General features: G+C 43.0%; 1 protein-coding gene across 1 annotated transcript in view; it reads left to right on the forward strand.

The window, feature by feature from the left end:
• The first annotated feature begins 7,903 nt into the window (after positions 1-7,903).
• NETO1 (neuropilin and tolloid like 1) overlaps positions 7,904-18,798 on the forward strand; it is a 106,787-nt gene continuing 95,892 nt past the window's right edge. Inside the window, exons 1-4 of the mRNA XM_045886305.3 lie at positions 7,904-8,184; positions 10,160-10,213; positions 10,447-10,584; positions 16,632-16,880. Of these exons, the coding sequence (XP_045742261.2) occupies positions 8,157-8,184; positions 10,160-10,213; positions 10,447-10,584; positions 16,632-16,880 (469 nt within the window). The 5' untranslated portion in view covers positions 7,904-8,156. The remainder of the gene's footprint in view (positions 8,185-10,159; positions 10,214-10,446; positions 10,585-16,631; positions 16,881-18,798) is intronic.

Consider the following 18,798-nt stretch of genomic DNA (forward strand, 5'->3'; position numbering starts at 1 on the left):
TGTTACTATTCCTGTCTTAGAGGTGAGAGAAATAGGCGAAGAGAGTTTAAGTAATTTTTATGTATTTACTAATTGACAGATCTGGCATTCTAACAAGAAATTCCTGACTCCAATCTTCTTAACTTGTATACATTACATTTAAACACTGTAAAAACCTTATTAAGGAATTGTCCTTTCTTCTAACAGGCGATGCTATTTTGCTTGGTTATATGTAATGTGTCCCCACCTGCTTTCTCCTTATGTTGCATGCATGTGTCTATATGAATGAGTATGTAGTTAATTATTTATTCTAGTAAGACTTTACGACAGCACTATGATCTCTGCCATTCCCCACATATACCTTCTATGTATCAAGGCCTTTCTGTTTCCTATGCTTTTTTTTCTACAATGCACCTTCTGTTTTCTTTAATTGCTCTTTGAATTCTTTTTTTTTTTTTTTTTTTTTTAAATACTAACCCTCAGGGACACTTAAGCTCAGCAGTGGCTGCTCTGGAGGCAAACACAGTCCGGCCGGAAGTGAGGGGAACAATGGCAGAAAACATTAAGGTTTTCCTCTGAGCTCAAGGGAAACATTCAAGTTGAACAGCAAGGTTTGTTTTTGTTTTCTGCTGTGAGTTGGAAGATCTGGATTCCAACAGTTACTATGTTACAAATAAAGTAACACTGTGGAAATTACTGCACTTCCTTTGGCCTCATTTTCTTCATTCTTAAAATGATAAAATGGGGGAAGATCAAGTATTGCTAACTCACAGGCATATAGAGGTGAGGCAAATAAGCCTTAACAATTCTATCTTGTGTCCCCAACAGTCAAAACTGCTGTCGTGACGGTATTGGCTGAGATGTAAAACTATGTTGGTGAAGATGGTACAGAAGTGTGGATATTTCCCACATTGTGTGTCAGAGTAGTGGAGGACGGCAGAGATTGTAGCGAGTGACCAATCCTTTGTTTGAATTAAAAGGGCTGCTGACTTTGGGAATGTTAGTTAACTGTGGTCCAATCAGGATTTTTCAGTGAAGCAAAGATTATTAAGAATTGGACTTAATAAAATATATACCTCAAAAGCATCAGCTAATAACCTTTGACCAAAAGAATTCCTGTTGTGCTTTTCAATTATGAATTAAAATGATTTTAACTTAGTCCTTTCAGATGTTAACTCAGATGTTACTCAGTTCTCATATCCTGACCTTGTGGGAGGGGTTCCTGTAATACCAAATATGCCATCCAGCTTGCAGTCTCTAAGCAAAACCTGAAAATAAACATCTTTTCAAGAAAAGATTCAAATTTTATCCTATGCCTATATACCAGTTCTTGCTGGTCTGTCTCATCCCTTCCTGTCTGTTCGCTTGACAAAGGTGCACTCTGTGCAAAGGACTGTGTTAAGAGAGCTTTCAGAGTGCCCCTCAGGAGGTTCGTGCTTTGTATCATTTCCAACCACCTCTTCTTTCCTTCTACTCGGTTAGAGAGCATCCTTTTAGAAGGAACTGCAATTGTGACAGGAGGGTGTACTGTGCACAGCCACTCATAACCGCAATAAATCCTTTATTTCCAAGAGACATATATTGAAAAATTAACTATGTATGTCAATTAGAAAACTATGTTGAAGACTACTGTTTAAAAGGATACGTTTACTAAAAAGCACTGATGGCATTTTCCCTTGATGCTTTAAAATCATCACAACTGTGACTGCTTGGCAAAAATTTTGCTGCAGGATCACTCCCTTCTGAAATTCTTTTTTTTTTTTTTTTTTTTTTTTTTTTTGCACCTCAGTCTGCCTTAAAACTGGGGGAAAGAGCTATTTTATATTTCTCTTCTGGTCTTGCAAAAGGAAATGAAAACATTTGGGATGTTTCCTGATAAGTATTGAGTATTAAAGAGAATGGACAGCCAAGGAAAGAATAGATACATGACTTTGTTATTAAAAATATTTACAGGGCGCCTGGGTGGCTCAGTTGGTTAAGCAACTGCCTTTGGCTCAGGTCATGATCCTGGAGTCCCGGGATCGAGTCCCGCGTCGGGCTCCCTGCTTGGCAGGGAGTCTGCTTCTCCCTCTGACCCTCCCCCCTCTCATGTGTTCTCCCTCATTCTCTCTCTTTCAAATAAATAAATAAAATCTTAAAAAAAAAAAAAAAAGAAAGAAACAGATATACACTAAGTACAGCCCAATAGGTTTGCAAAGGGAAATGAAATGGTTTAATACCTCTATTTCCTTAAGGTGGGAAGGAAATCTAATGTTTATCAAACTAAGAGATCTAAAGAAAAAAAAAAAAAAAAAAAAAAATATTTACAAAAAAACAGTATTTTCATTCATTTCCATACACCACAGCTTGTTCACTCTTTAGAATTATTTCATGAGTCAGACGTAAGTCCTGTCCTAGCCCAACATTTAGCGTTATTTTCAACAAGTACATCCTGGCTTTTGCTATTTTCTTTTCTTTTTTTTTAAAGATTTTATGTATTTATTTGAGAGCGAGAGAATGAGAGAGAGCACATGAGAGGGGGGAGGGTCAGAGGGAGAAGCAGACTCCCTGCCGAGCAGGGAGCCTGATGCGATGCGGGACTCGATCCAGGGACTCCAGGATCATGACCTGAGCCGAAGGCAGTCGCTTAACCAACTGAGCCACCCAGGCGCCCCTTTTGCTATTTTCTAAATCATCTACTGAACACTCAATAAATCATAATAATAATATGATATATCCTAAATACACAAAGGAAGAAAATTTAGATGATGCTGTTATATAATTAAGGATAAAAATTATATCTGAGGCAGAAGCGATAGTCACATATGGGATTAAACTTTATTCTTGTATGGTTTTAACCATCGCAACTTTAAGTGAAACTTTGTGTTTCTTAATGTACATTTTGTCATGAAATGTATACATTTGTTTTTCAGCTTAATTTATACTTACCAAATGTGGTAAATTCCTTTTTCAACTAGTGATTGTTTTCTCCCCAAAATCACAGTGAGTGGATGCTGTGCCCTAAGTCAGTACAGAGGTGGATCCTTTAGAGAGATCAGTGCACCTTCCTATGTCAGGATGTATCTTATGGATGTTCCTTTTGTTTATGCTGATTTACAGAAGACTAGTTATTAAATAGGCTGGTGACTATTAAAAAAAAAAATCCTAATGTTATCTTTATAAGCCACTGTCAAATAAATACCAATCAGAAGTACAGTAAAGTTTTTCTAAATTTCCTCATAGACCGGTGGATCCTGGAGTTATTTTTATTCACCTCACATTTCCCCAAACAGAGATAATAATACATTGTTCCTGGAGCACAATTATCATTGGATATGAAACATCGTGGACAATGACCACATGTCTGTAAGTACTGATGAAAACTGGTTGAATAATGTAGTGCTCTAATAATTCTTGCCCACAAGAGGCTAATATTCCTGTGATATCTAACAATACCATGTATTCATACTTCTAAGAACACCATGTTTTATTTCTCTAGTCACGTTCAAAAGGTATCCTGCCTGGTTTAAATGTAAGATTTCAATGATTTTAACTATCCTCTGTGTTATGAAGATTTTCTACTCTGTCATGATATATTTACAGGTTGTTGAAGGGAAACGGCTTCCCATGTTGGTTCAAACCAGTTTTACGTTATGAGAATTGCAGATAATTTTTAAAGACGTTCCGATATTTGGCAGCAAATTATTTATTAATAAATGTTTTGGATAAACTAATACCATGATGTGTAGATTGGTGAGTTAATAAAATGGAAAAACAACTTTATGTAACTATGTAAGTAAATGAAAACAATTATTTAAAATAAATTTATTTAACATAGAGTATCAGAAGCACTATTTTATTTGTTGCTTTTGTAACAGCACCTGTTACAGCAACAGAAAAACAACTTTGAGGATGCCAATCCTGCAGATGAATTAATGAAAGAGTCCTAGGGGATCTGCCGCTTTATAATTTTTTATACAGAGCTATGAGCATGCAGAAATATACTACTTGCTTTTGAATCAGAAGAGCAAGTGTCCTAGCTACACCAATTCTTTTAAGGGTTTTGGGAACCTTTCTTACCATTCATCATTATAAGGTACGATGGAAGGAAACTAATGTTATCTTTTTTAAAATATTTTATTCACTTATTTGACAGAGCGAGAGAGAGAGAAAGAAGGCACAAGCAGGGGGAGCAGCAAAGGGAGAGGGAAAAGCAGGCTCTCCGCTGAGCAGGGAGCCCGAGGTGGGGCTCAATCCCAGAACCCTGGGATCAGGACCTGAGCCCAAGGCAGATGCTTAACCAACTGAGCCACCCAGGCACCCCGTGGAAACCAATGTTACCTTAATTGGGTTCCAGGGGTTTGCATTCTGCATTATCTTCTGCAAGTAGTATCTACTTTGATGCTAATTTTGAAGAACTGTGACAGGCACCCTCTTCGGGGACAGCACATTGAACTTACAAAAGCTATCAGTTTATAACCACTCCCTTTCAAAACAATCATGTCTTGAAATCTGACCATATGTATGCATAACCTTCCTTGGAGAAGCTGAACTTTTCCCATATGTTGGTTTTTCTCAGAAAGAAAAATCTTGTGGGTTCCCATTAGGGAGGTAGCTTTACTCAGCAAGTGGTGGTTCTGAACTCAAAAGTGAGAAGGCAATTTGCCAAGAAAGCAGAATGTGGTGGGTAGTTTAAAGTATTTCTGCATGCCTGGTAGGAAAATGAATAGAATTTTCAAGGTAAAGTTGCAGCCACAGCCCAGGAGGATTAGGGCAAAAGTGCAAAGCCACATCATCCATCAGCCTCAGTGTCTGGGTGAGTGAGCGGAGGACCTGGTCCAGGACATGCACACTCCTGCCCTCAGCACTGAGGTCTGAGCAGAAATGCCACCTCTCAGCCCCAGATACTGCCCAGGAGAGCACTGGGGTTCATAAATCAAAGAGGCCCCTATGTCTGAGAATTTGAATTCCAACACAGACATATGGAGCCACTAGGTTATGGTGGAGCAGTGAAGAAATGAATAAAAAGTCTGTATCACCCTTTTTTCTTCTTCTGGGATTTCCTTCCTGCATTTCCTATAAGAACGACTTTTGCAGCAAAATTTAGGTGGCCACTTCCTTGGCCCAGTAACACAACCTGCATGCTGGGAAACTGACCTGGGCAAAGAGGAGGAAACATGTTAGACATACTTGAGTGGGTAGATTTAGCAAAGTCCAAGTTTGTATTCTCTTATCTTCAAATGGCAACTGAGAAATGTAGTAGTTTCCCTTAAGATATTTTTTAACGTTGCTACTGTTGAATGGTTTTATCATTTTCCTAAAGAAGACATATTTTTTTCTGGATGTAAACATAATTACCATCTAGTTTTAAAAGTTTCAACGTCCCACTATCAACATTTGGTGTTGACCATTTTTCAAGGACCCTCCTTCCCCCTTTGGGGACCTGCATCTTTGTCATCTATTCACACATCTACTAGCCACTCTAAAGGTCTGCTAACCACCTCTGGTCCCTCGTGCTTCTTTGCAGTTGGGGCATTTCTTCCTCGACTCCACTCCCATCCACCCCCAACCCCGCCGGCACAAGAATCACTCGTGGGTCCCACGACTCCCGCGGGACTTTCTGCCTACTTCTCCTCTCGACCCTTTTGCAAGTACAAACGCGGCCAGATACACACGGGTTTCCTGGGGTGCTCCTCCTGGCTTTGCATCCATCCACTCATCCCTTGATCTTTCCTTGAGCTCTTAGCTCCTCTCTCGGGCTCCCAGTTCGGGTGGAGTTGGTTCTCTGCCGGTGCGCAGTCTCTGTCTGTCTGTCCCTCTAGCTCTTCCTTCCGTCCTGCCCCATCTACCCGCCGTTCATTAAATGGATGGAAAGACACACACTCTCTATCTCTCTCTCTCTCTCTCTCTCTCTCCCTTCTACCTGGTCACTTTTACCCACGTCGAGGACTTGCAGCTACCTGGAATCCAGGAACCGAAGCTCAGGGGAAGGAGTCTTGGAGGTTGTGTCTGGACTCGGGGGCCCCCCACCCCGCCTTGGGGGTCGCGTCAGTGTCCCTCTTGTCACAGGACGGCCAGGAGCCCTCCACCCTTCGCGGCCGGGCGCCAGGGGAGGGCGGGCAGCGCGCGGGCACCGCCACCCGCACGCGCGACCCCACGTGGGCGGCCCCGCGCCGCAGCAGCAGGTGCCGCGCGGTGGAGGCCAGGCCGGGGGCCCGGCTGCGGCCGCGGCCCCGCGCGAACCCTCTCTCTCCCCTCTCGCGGCCCTCTCCTCCCTCCTCGGCCTTGGGAGGTGACCCCAGGCTTCGCGACCCTCCCCTCCGCGCTGTCTGCCTCCTGAGTCCGCCCTACCCCCGAATAATCACCGCCATCGTGCCCAGCCCGAGCCCCAGGCCGCGCTCGGGAGCGGGGGCGGGCCCGGGGTGCAGGATCACTGAGGCGGTGGCCGGGGGTCGCGGGCCTCGGGGTAGCCGCGAGGTCCGGCCGGCGGCGGCGGTGGCGCGGGCGGTCCGCAGCGGCCGGGGAGGGCGGCGGGGGCCGGAGGGGAGGGGAGGCTGCTGCAGGGCCGGGGAGGGACTCGCCCCCCTCCCGCGCGCTCCGGGCCTCCGCGGGGCCGCCCGCTCTTTATTGTTCCTTCCTATTCGTCCATTCGCATCTTACAAGCTGGGCTTTTCCGGGCTGTTTCCCCAGCAACTCTTTTTTTTCCCCCCTCCGCTCCTGAGTTGAACGCGCGCGCCCGCGCGTGTCTGTGCGTGCAGAGGTGGGGTAGGAGGTGTTCTCTGTTTGCCTTGGGGGTTTTAAATATCTTGGGGAGGATGAAGGAGTCTTCGCAGAAGCAGTTTGGTGGGGGCGACCTAAGCATCAGGCCAGGCGACTGACTGCGAAACTTTTACGGCTGCCTCTGCCTCCCGCGCGCCCCTGCCTGGTCTCCCAGCCCGAGAGCGCAGTAAATGGCAAAGCCTCCCCCTCCCCCCGCCCCCCAAGCCCCGATGGGAGAGAGAACACGCTTCCTCTAGACAGATGCGATATAAGGGGTGGGAGACAGATCGACCGCGATCTCTAACCCGTAAAAAGTGAAAACTGAACCCCAAAGGGAAATTTCACGCGATGGCCCCTCCCCCGTGCTCGCCTTCTATCGGGCATCGGGATCCGGCTCCGGATTTGCCTGCTCCCTTCGGGCCCGCTCAGCCCGGGCTGGCCGAGTGACGGATCCCAGCCTGGTCCTCCCTCCCTCCCCCTCCCCCCCCCCCCCGGATCCGAGCGGGTGTGATGTCCTTGCAGCCGCCGCCGCCGCCCCAGTCCGCCGCCCAGCAGCCCCGGGGGTGCCGGCCGCGCCGCGCCGCCCAATTTCGCCCGGGCTCCGGGCTTCCCGGAGGGTCGCGCAGCCCACGGCTATGACTCAGGCGCGCCCTTGGTAACTCTGCCATCTTCCCGCTCCTTCCCCCTCCCTCCCTTCCCCGCCCCCTTGGCCACCCCCGCTCCCCTCCGCACCCTCACGCCCTCCTCCCAGACGCCCACCCACCGCTCCTCTTTCCGCGAGATCGCAGAGGTGGCGCGGAGCCCGGCGAGCTGATGACGGACCCCTTCCTCCTGTCTTCAATGCCTCAGCGGAAGATCCCCAAGGGCTGGAGCGAGGAGGGCTGCTGCTGGACATCCTCCCGGAGAGGTTGCTCCGACCTGCTGCTCGTGGTGTACGAGGCTGGGGACTGAGCGAGCCCCCGCCGCCGCCGCGCGCCCGCCCCGTCGCGGCCGTCGGTCGGGACTGGCCCCCGCCTCGCCGCGCCCTCTCCGGCCCCGGCCCGGGCCCGGGCGCCCCGGGGCTCGCCCCGCGCCGCCGCCGCCCGCGCGCCTGCTGCCCGCGCGTCCTCCTGACAGCCGCGGCGGCGGCGGTGATGCGAAGGAGGAGGCTGCTGCAGCCCGCGGTGCTGGCGGTGGCGATCGGCGGCCGGCTGTGATGCGAGCGTCCTGGTGCGGATGCTGGCTTCGCGGCGGTGAGCGAGCCAGGGGCGGAGGACGCAGGATTCGGACCTCGCTGCCGTGTGCGCTCGCATCTCGCTTTCTCCGCTCCCTGCCCCCCCTTCATTTGGTTCTCGGTTTGCACATTTAAAGCCCCCGACTCCGTCCTCCCGCGCCGCTGAAGTCTCCCCGCCTCTAAATGGAATTAGTGGAGATCGGAGCCTCTGGTGCAACGAACAGACATGATCTATGGACGCAGTTTGTTTCACAGTGAGTACCCTTCCCGCCGCGCGGGTCCACTCGCCGTCCCTCCTCCCTCCTTCCCTCCTTCCCTCCTCCCTCGTGGCCGAACGCGCGCGGAAAAGCCTCGCCGCCGCGCTCCGGCCGGACCCCGCAGCCCCCGCGAGTCCGGGCGCCTGTAAACTTTCTGGGTTGCAGCATATCGATCGAGGCGTGGGGGCGGCGCCGGGTCAGTGCTCGCCGGGTCTCAGAATCCGCGGGGGACAGTCCTGGGGGCGGAGGCGAGCACGTGCGGGAGCCGCGGGGAGCGGGCTCGGGTGCGGGCGCAGGTGGGAAGGGGCAGAGCGCGGGGCTGACAGTTTGCGGGATGCAGGGAATGGTCCTCTCTCGGGGGCTTTCGGAGCTCCGCCGGCGCGTATTTTCACTCCAGGAGGGAGGGAGTGTGGGGCGCACCTGAACGCCACGCTTGCGGGGGGGGCGAGTGCCAAGCTCAACTCCTGAGTGCGGCGTTACATAGGTGAGCGGTAGCGCGTGCGGTTGACAGGAAGGTGGCTTCGGGAGTCGCCAAGTCAAAGGCAGTGTGAGAAAAGGTGTGGGGAATTTCACATTAAAAAGCTAGGATTCCAATCCTGTGCCACGCAGTTGAAAGACCGGCTTTGTGGATGTGTTGGTCGTAGTACTTGTTCCATCGTGTGATTCCATCAACACAGGAAAAGCAGAGTAAAGACAACACCACGCGGACGTCCTGGTATTGATGGCGTGTACCTGTGTGTCTGTGTGTGTCTAGAATCCTGGCAAGTTAAAATAAGATTTTTTTTTTTTTCTGTTTAAACACAGACGACAACAGCTAATGTTTTCATCTAAAAGCAGATGATCAGGCAGGAGTACAAAGGAATATAACCGATATACTTTCTCAAATGTTAATTTAAGGCCCACATTCTTTTCTTGGAATAATCTGAAAACATAAATTTATGAACTCCTGCCGTGAGCTTCAGTTTAGGAAATCATTGTGAATTATACCTTCCCTTTCCCAAGTTAATTGTAAGGGGAAATAGAATTATACATCTAATGGAAGTTAGAGATTTTAGGGAATTGGGCAACAAAATAAATAACAAAGATAAATTAGAAGAAGAAAAACCAGTACTTATGAAGACTACATTGTTTTATGACTCTTCTAGTTTCAGGTTTTATATATATAAAAAATCAAGATACGAAAGTAAAGCAGAAGTTCCGGTTGCAACGGTCTTTGCAGATTTACTCTTGTTAGAGATCAGGGTCTTTTTTTGATACTGAAAAATTGGCTCATTGAAATGCTCACAGAAATCGCCTTTCTCAAGAATCTATTTCTGGATAACACTAAATATTAAGTCAAAGTTAAGGTTAGAAGAAATTAATTGCAAGCTTAGGAAGTGCTGAGGACAGGGGTTACTTGGTATTATGGTACCTTTTTATAAGAAACGTTTTCGTACTGCTGCTTAATGCCTCCAATCTGCATTTATCTGTTTTTCTCCTGTTCCCTTCCCCCAACTGCCATAAGATTTGCCTAAGTATTTGTTTTCTCAACTACAACTACACTGGCAGTGCCTTAGGGTCCGTCACAGGAGTCCTTCCTCATTGTTTGCCTTTGCAGCCTTTCGCCTGGCTCACGCTTCCCTCAGAGATGCTAGCAAAGCCTTTCCCTAAGGGCGATTAGAAACAATACAGGTCCTGAAATCCTACTGTAATGTGACAGGAGTAGATTACAGTATTGCCTCTGAAGTTTTGAGGTACGCATTTGCAGTTCTGGGGTGTCATCTATCCTTAACTTGCATTACTTCCTGAAGGGGTTCCTAAATTTTCCTGATTTGTACATTTTTAACGAGTTTTGGCACGTTCTGAGTTAACTTGGAACGGTTAACAATAATACAATTAATCTGCTTTGATATTATCTTTATGTCGTTATAGAATGTGATCATTTCAGTGTATATTAATATGATCTCTTTCTAATTTTTCTTTTCTGTTTCAGTTGTAGCAAGTTTAATCATCTTCCATTTGTCTGGGGCAACCAAGAAAGGAACAGGTGTGTTTCTTTGGGAAAATGCAGTGGAAGACCTCTAATTATTTACATTTTCCTATTTTCCCCATATTCTTAATATTCCAGAATATCTGAAAATTTTATAGTGTGTATAATTGATTGATTTTGACTAACACAACATTTCAAAATTAATTTACTAATGGATATTATAAGAATGTCCTCTCTATTTTTAGTCTTTTAGAAAATCGGATGATGGCTCTTGTTTTTATTTTTTACAGAAAAGCAAACCACCTCGGAAACTCAGAAGTCAGTGCAGTGTGGAACTTGGACAAAACATGCAGAGGGAGGTATCTTTACCTCTCCCAACTACCCCAGCAAGTACCCTCCTGACCGAGAGTGCATCTACATCATAGAAGGTAAGGGGGAGAGAGCCCTGGCTGGAGAAAGCTCCAAGCCAAACCTGGCCATCGCTGTGCTTTGGATGGACAGTATGCATATGGACATTACAAAAATTGGTTTTGGAGACCATACACAGAAATATCTCTTAATGAATCAAATGACTAAAATTTGGAATCAAGCTAATTATTGCAATTATTAGCAATGGGTTATGAGTAAGTAAATTCAGGCAAATAAAAGCAAATTAGTAACAGTTTATTTTACAGTTGACTTCATTGATTTAGAATTCTTAATTAATGGAATGGATGCGGAGTTGGCATAATATTACCTAATGTATAACAATTTTAGAAACCTAGTATTTTATTGGTTAACAGTTAGTAGAAAAACCTATACATTTGTTATTTTTCATTAATAATATAAAGTACAAAATGCATATTAATGTTAAAAATAAATCTATAATCATGTTTCCAAACAATCTGAATGATAGTTGCCTTAATTTGCACTAACAAGTAACATTATCATACTTTAATGCCAAAGTCAGGATTCCAAATTATGATGCTTCTTTTCATCATTTTCTTTCCTAACTCAAAAGAAAAAATAGTGCTGAAAAAGAGATTCATTTCCCTTTGAACATTTCCAATTTCCATTACCCTTGTAGACAGTACTCGATTAAGTACAGCTTTCTAAACTGAATGATCATTTCATCTAGTGATGAAGATTTTAATATTATAGATGTTAATACCTAAAAGCCCCAAATCTGCAACCCTTCTCCATCCCCCCACCCACACAGATACAGAGGGATTGAGCCATCTTAATGAAAAAGACAGTGTATGCTCAGTATTTATATCTAAATGAGGGGCATGTTCATTTGGTAGATCTTTGAAAGAAAAAGGCTTTCTGTTTAACTACTTTCAAGAATTCCTATTTAGAAATGATTCTTTTTTTATTTTTGTAACTTTTAAGCTAAGGATATTACCTCTTTCCTTTTTGTGCCTGAGGGTGAACTTTTAGCAAAGATACACTGCACTACAAGAAGGAGGAAAAAAGAAGAAGCTCTGATAATAAAAGGATAAAACTAGAAATCTGAGATCTGCAGTCTTATTCCTCATGTGATTGATAGAAAAGGAAATTGAAATATGGAAATTCTGGGTTAAACTTTGTTGTTCTCTTCACCAAGTTAATATTACCTATCTATTATATGTATGTGTGTGTGTGTGTATATATACATAAAATGTTCAAAAACTTAACATACATTAAAACATTTAATCATAGGAAGTAGATGTTTTTTGTTGTCCTTATTTTATAGACAAGGAAACAGACGCAGGGAGTTTAAATGTCTTGCTTAAACTCACGTAATTTGTGTTTTGAAGCAACTGTATTTTAAAACTTTGAATTATTAAAAAGAGTGAAATCAATTAGTTCTCTCATTTAAAGGATTATTTCAGAAGCAGATCTTTGCATATTAATTGCACTTTTGTGTTTATTGTTATTTAGAATTCAAAAACATTGCTAGCATTTTATTTTAATATCATGCATATATTTACATTCATTCCTAGTTATGTCAAGGACAAAACTTAGTTGAGAAATCAATAGAACCTCCTGTTACTATTAATCATACTTCTACACTCTTCTTGAAATACTTCATACCAGCCATTGTTTTCATCCATACATTTATTTAACCAATATTTATCGAACAACTACTAAGAAACAGCCTCTCTTCTAGGTACCGCTTAGAGAGTCTTTAAAAAACAACCATGGTACTTGCCTGTGGAATTTATAATGTGGTCTGGGGACCATGCCCTGTTCAGCAAACAATCTAAAGGGACCCCCAAATCAGCAGTGTTTGGAGCAGAGAGAAGGAGAGGAGCCTGTCAGGAGGAGGAGATGCTTTCGCTCAGTTTTGAAGAACTTCAGGGAGGTAATTCTCTATTCAGAATGGCCTGTGCAGAAGTGTGAGATATGGTGTGGTTGGGACCCATGTGTAGCTTCTGCATAGTGTGAGGAGAGGAAGAAGTAAGGAGGCTCAAGAGGTCAGCAGTCTCAGACAAAGGAGAACTTGGTATTCCGTCTACTCCAGCCGTGAAAGTTTGAACTTTATGGGATAGACAACAGGGTGCCACTGAAATAATTTAAGTGGAGAAATAATAAGCTGATATTTTGGTGAAGTGACGGAAGGAAAAGAAGTAAGCAGGAATGATTGTGAAGGACCATGTAAGCCAAAGTAAAAGCCTGAACTACGCAAGTGACATTGGCTGAGGCGTCAAAGGAAGAGATGAGAGGTCTTTAGGAAACTGAGTCATGAGTGCCTGGATGTAGGCAGGAGAGATAGGAAATCCCAAGACGATTCCAAAGTTTTTGGCTTAGTGACGTATAGATGGAACTGCCATTCCAGGTAAAGAATATGGGTGGAGAAAGAGGGTTTGAAGGAAAAATAATGAATTCCATTTTGGTGTTTATGGAGATGTTGCATACAGAAATTGGATACATGAGGGGGCACCTGGGTGGCTCAGTCGTTAAGCATCTGCCTTCGGCTCAGGTCATGATCCCGGGGTCCTGGGATCGAGCCCCACATCGGGCTCCCTGCTCCGCGGGAAGCCTGCTTCTCCCTCTCCCACTCCCCCTGCTTGTGTTCCCTCTCTCGCTGTGTCTCTCTCTGTCAAATAAATAAATAAAATCTTAAAAAAAAAAAAAAAAAGAAATTGGATACATGAGTCTTTAGCTCACTGGAGAGCTCTGGGCTGAAAATAGATATTTATAGGTCATAAATATGGATTGTTGTTGAGGCTCCTGGTATGAATAATCGGTCTTTGATGCAGCTGCAGGCATCATTATATTGTAACAGCTCTCCTTTAGGATGCCAGTGGCACCGAGGACACAGGTCTAGAAAGAGCGGGAAGAAGACATAGAATGGGTTTCTGAAAAACAACAGGTAAAGGATGGGAGAGTAAGGAGAAGGGTAACAGGGACTGTGAAGGATAAGCCAGCGAGATGGACTGGAGATCAGGTAAAAGATGCCCCAGCATGTAATGCAGGTTACATTTCAGCAGGAAGGGAGTAGCGAAAATGCCAACTATTACAGCAAAGAAAAGTGAAGTAAAAGGAAACGCATCTATCGCATGAGGCCATTGAGAAGCTGATAGTAACTTTAGGACATATGCATTCATTGCTCTAGTGGGGGTGGGAGCTGGCTCCCAGCTGATGGAGGCATTGGGGGAGGGGAGATGTTGATGGACCCAAGGTAGGAAGGCAGTTACTTTCTTTTTCTTTTTGTCTTTTCTGCTTTCAGGGGGGCAAATTGTCATGTTTGATTCTGAAAAGAGTAGCCTGTTCTGTAGAAAAAGGTAAATGTAAAATACAAGAAAGGTCTAAATCATTGGTCAAGTTTCTTGAGGTAAGATAGGTTCTTATGAATAGAAGTGGAGTCCCAGTCATGGAAAGGAAGATCCCTTCGTGGGTTTCAGGTTGTCCTAAAACTCTCTCAAAGAGGGAGCAATGTTCTGTAACTATGTGCACTATTCAGGTGAAAGTGCTCGGAGTTTTCAGTGTGTCCAAAGATATGTTAGGAGGGGTTAAGACCTCTCAAAAAGGAACCTCAAATTTAGATACCAGATGACTTAGAGAAAACATGGAAGTAAAAAGCAGCTGTGAATTGAGAGATTTGAAGGGGAGGAAAACCTAAGTGTAAGAGGCTGAACTTAGAGAGCTTCCAATGGCTCCCATGCACTATAATCACTTGTTTTTAATTACAACAACTATACGACATGCTTATTTTTAAAACCTTATTTTACCGCCTTCGAAAATTCAGTTAGTGGAATTTCGTGTATGAGTGTGTGTAGTTAACTTCAACATGCTGGACCAAAGGAAGATGAGCTGTCCACGTAAGTGTGGCCTACCCAAGACCATGGTGATAGTATGTGTCATGAAGGAACATTGAGAGGTTTGTTCATCCATGTTGAACAGAACTTAAGCAACAGTGAAAATGAAGGTATGCATAAATGAATTCGTGTTCGATGGCCCTGCATTTCCTAATAGGGAAAGTAGATGGATATATGTTGCTCCATAGAGTTTTAAATAAATTAGCACAAGGTTGTTCTCATTGCTTTACTGTTCCCTAGCCATACATTATTTACATCTAAAAGAAATATCCTACATTCTCAAATAGTTTATTTCCTTCTAAAACTTATCATACTGGCTTGCCAATGAGCAGATAAACAAGCAGGCGCAGTCTATAAGATACTAATACATACAAATGATATACTTAATGCTACTACATAAATAGGTCCCTTTTTGCTATTGGACTAATAATCTCAAGGGGAAAAGGTTTTCCAAGTAATTTCTTAGGATACTTTCCAATTTGCAGATTTTTAAGAAAATCATTGAAACTTCATCAAATCTATCAATATGGTAATACTACAATTGTTGACCTTTCAGAATATACAGTAGTGGTAGGTAAAACCATCCCTGGTTTTTCTTGGAAGAGTAATAAATGTCTCTTTTCAATGTCCAAAGAGTCATAAATATTTTTGTAGATTAAAAATAATCCCTAAAATAGTCTTGTCACATGCATTGACCTTTAACCAAATGAGCTTCGATTATTCTGTAGGTCTCGAATTTCCAAGTCATCATGTATTTCAATTCTTTATAAATTTTTGACATCCACACAAGCAAAGCTTTCATTTTAAAGCCATCAAGGGTGATATTCAATACATATTTAAGAACTAGGGTGGTGTGGACAACAGTCATTCAGAATGAATACTGATCACATGGGGAGCAGGCCGCGCTGTGCCAGGTCTTACCTTACAAGTTTCTGGAGGGTGCTGGTCCCTGAAGAGGGCCACATGGCAGGGAGGCACTCAAAGGACTCAAGGCAACAGCCGTTTACTAACTAGAATAAATGTGTATGGCTATTTCATCAACTGTTATGGCTATTCTGGGGTATCCTGGCTGAATACCAGTCTGGAGTGCCAGGATTTTGAGCTGTTTTGGACATGACAAGGGAAAAATGGCAGGGGGCTAGCAAATGCATCCCTGTGGACGTCTATAGAGCTGCTAGCCCTCTGAGGCTCTTCCTGATGTTTTAGAGAGCTGTAAAAAACATTTATGAAGGCAAGCTCATTTACTATTCACCCAACAGAGATTTTTTTTTTTTTTTTTTGAGAAATCCTCAATGACAAGGACTGTGCTTGCCAAGTGCCGAAAGAAGGTGAATAGATTTGGTCCTTAGTGAGTAGATTTAGAGGGGTGGTTCTTGTAAGCAAGGTTTTCCTGCATAAAGTGAGTAGATTTAGAGGGGTGGTTCTTGTAAGCAAGGTTTTCCTGCATAAACAAGAGTTAGCAAATTGGAGGTAGATACTCCAGAAAGTGCTAAAATACATGAAAGCCCGAAAGAGCATGCTGCCTTAGAAAACACAGTGTGTCTACAGTGGCCTGGGCTTAGGCTGTGTGTGGACTGGGAAGCCCCTGGAAGTGTGAGTTGTAGGATACCCTTAAGGGTCCTGCAATGTCAAGTGCATTGATCATTTTTCTATAGCTGATAGAGAGTTGCTAAGTTTAAACCTGAGGGTGACGTGGTGAGGTTTGTGTACTAGAAAAATTCTTCTTAATGCCCTTGTATATGCACTTGGGTCTAATCAAGACATCTGACTGGGACTGTTTGAATGTTTGGATAACTCTATGCTGAGCAACTCTTAAGCGGCTTTTGACCTTAAAACTGGATACTTAAGAAGATACGGGAAAAGTGACAGAAAGATGTCTTTCTACTTTCTAAACCTAATGTTAGTGGTCTTTCACAAAAATACTGTGATTTATTAGGTCTGTGTTAGACATCGAAATGGTCATTTTATATCCGAATAATCCTTTGTGCAACATCACCAGTTTTAAGGAGCATCCCTGAGACATTCTTATGGAAATGTTATCCCTTAGAATGCTTATGGACTTGCTTTGCTTTTCCACACGTCATGTTCAAAGTTTGATAGAAGGTATACAGATAAAATCTGAAGTAGAATTACAAAAATCTACCTAAAGATTTAAAAATGGCCTTCTAGACATAATCTTTCCTTTTTTTCAGCTGCCCCAAGACAGTGCATTGAACTTTACTTTGATGAAAAGTACTCTATTGAACCGTCTTGGGAGTGCAAATTTGATCATATTGAAGTTCGAGATGGACCTTTTGGATTTTCTCCAATAATTGGACGTTTTTGTGGACAACAAAATCCACCTGTAATAAAATCCAGTGGAAGATTTCTATGGATTAAATTTTTTGCTGATGGAGAGCTGGAATCTATGGGATTTTCAGCTCGATACAATTTCACGCCTGGTAAGTGAGGGTTTGGTTTTTTCCTGTTTTTTTCTTCCTCAGTTGTCTGTTTTCGTAGTACAAGAACTTTTGTAGGACAACTTCATATTTTTTTGGAGAATTTTCTAGCTCTATTTAAAATCACACCTACAGTGCTTTCTCTTTTCATTTCATAAATTCTGAAGGCAAATAAATTTTCCTTAAAATTTAGCCTCCACTAGAGGTGAAGTGTAGTGACTCAGGGGTCTGCATGATCATCAGGAACACAGTTAATTAAATGGACTTCCATTATGCTGAAATGTGTAATTCGAGAGGCGGCCTGTAATAAAGAAACTAATTACAGTATACATTGAATCCCTATAAACTTGAAAAGGCAATGGTAGTACTGTAAAATGTATCCGTCAAAGGGATCTTTGGAGAACCTGAATAAAAAATTCTTTTGTTCTGAAAATTATAATTTTTAAGCAAATGGATCTTAGTGTAAAGCAGTGTAATCCCTTTTTAGAAATGCAAATTCCTAAGAGTTCTGATGAAAGCAAAACTGAGACCCAAAGCAGCCCAATATTCATTTGCAAGGTCTGCAGACATTATTTGTCATTATACAATTATGCATTCTATGTCAAGTTTCCTTTTAACCTGCTAATATTAAAAAAGGGTCTATGATGTTGACTGGCTCACTTGATGATGAGTTGTCATTTGTTACAATAAAAATTGGTTATCACATTTTTAAATTGCAACATCAGGCTGAAGCGATTTGAGATTTTATGAAGTGAAGTCATTTTTTTAATGGAAAGATGACTCAACTTACCTAAAGCACGTTATTTATATGTAATTACATATTTTTCCAGTTTGTATATATTGCTTTACTAAGGTATATAACAGGCAATAATGAAATTGCAATATATGTAAAATTTGTTGACGTTTCTATTCTGTGTTACAGAGGTAACATAAGAGCAGGGCTCAGCTGCTCAGTTTTCAAACACTAAAATTTTAAAAATAATTAAGATGGGATCAATGAGGACTTTCATTATGATATCATGGTTTATGTTAAATAAGTTGCATATTAGCGATATCATAGGTATTAACCTTAAACATTAGGGATCTTTTTGTAGTGTATCACTAAGAGATATTGTGGTTTTAATTAGGCTTAGTTAATATTGGATTGTTCACAGAAAACCTGGGTATCTCATATTGGCGATCAAACTAACTTGATGTGTTCTGAAAACTTGCAAACATTGAGACTACTTTATTAGTGCTAGAGTTATACATGGAAATTTTTTTTTTCCCTTGACTGATAATTTCGAGTATAACCAGGACCTAAAGATAGTTCTAGGCTTTTATAAGTTATATCTTCATCCTAAGATTGGAGATCATGGGATAATGCCTAGGATTTAAAATTGAGGTTGTATAAAGTTGTGAAGTCAACTTTATCAACATAAGCAATGCTGTCCACGTTTCTAGCTCTACCGGAGAGAACATAAATGTTGGAGCTCAGCGTGCTCTCGCAGGGTTTTAAAAAGCCGCTCTGTTCCCTGTTCCTTGTTTCTTTAGAGCCTCTTTACTTTATCTGTATATAAAAGGAGATTTTACTGCCAGGAACTACTAAATCAGAAGGAAACGTGACGAGATGATTCCATGAAATTGAGGATGAGTTATGGATGGAGCAAGGCTTCTGTTTCCACTTAGATAAACTAGGGTAAAGTAAGTGCACAGGGAGGCATAGGCTTGGCATGTGAAGGAACAGGAGGACCATAAAAGGGAGACTTGTAACACTTCCCTGACTGCAGACATTGACGTTTCGTAGCCCGAGGCCATTGCTGAGTGTCCCAATCATCTACAACTCATTTCATAAAGAGGCAGTATTGAGGAAGCCAATTAGTTAATGAAAGAGGAAGGGGGCAGGGATTAGTAATAATTTAGACAGCATTTAGGGAATAGG

The sequence above is a fragment of the Mirounga angustirostris genome, unplaced genomic scaffold (genome assembly GCF_029215605.1).
Source record: "Mirounga angustirostris isolate CCGP_5_RB_7025 unplaced genomic scaffold, mMirAng1.0.hap1 SCAF_14, whole genome shotgun sequence".
Lineage (NCBI taxonomy): Eukaryota > Metazoa > Chordata > Mammalia > Carnivora > Phocidae > Mirounga > Mirounga angustirostris.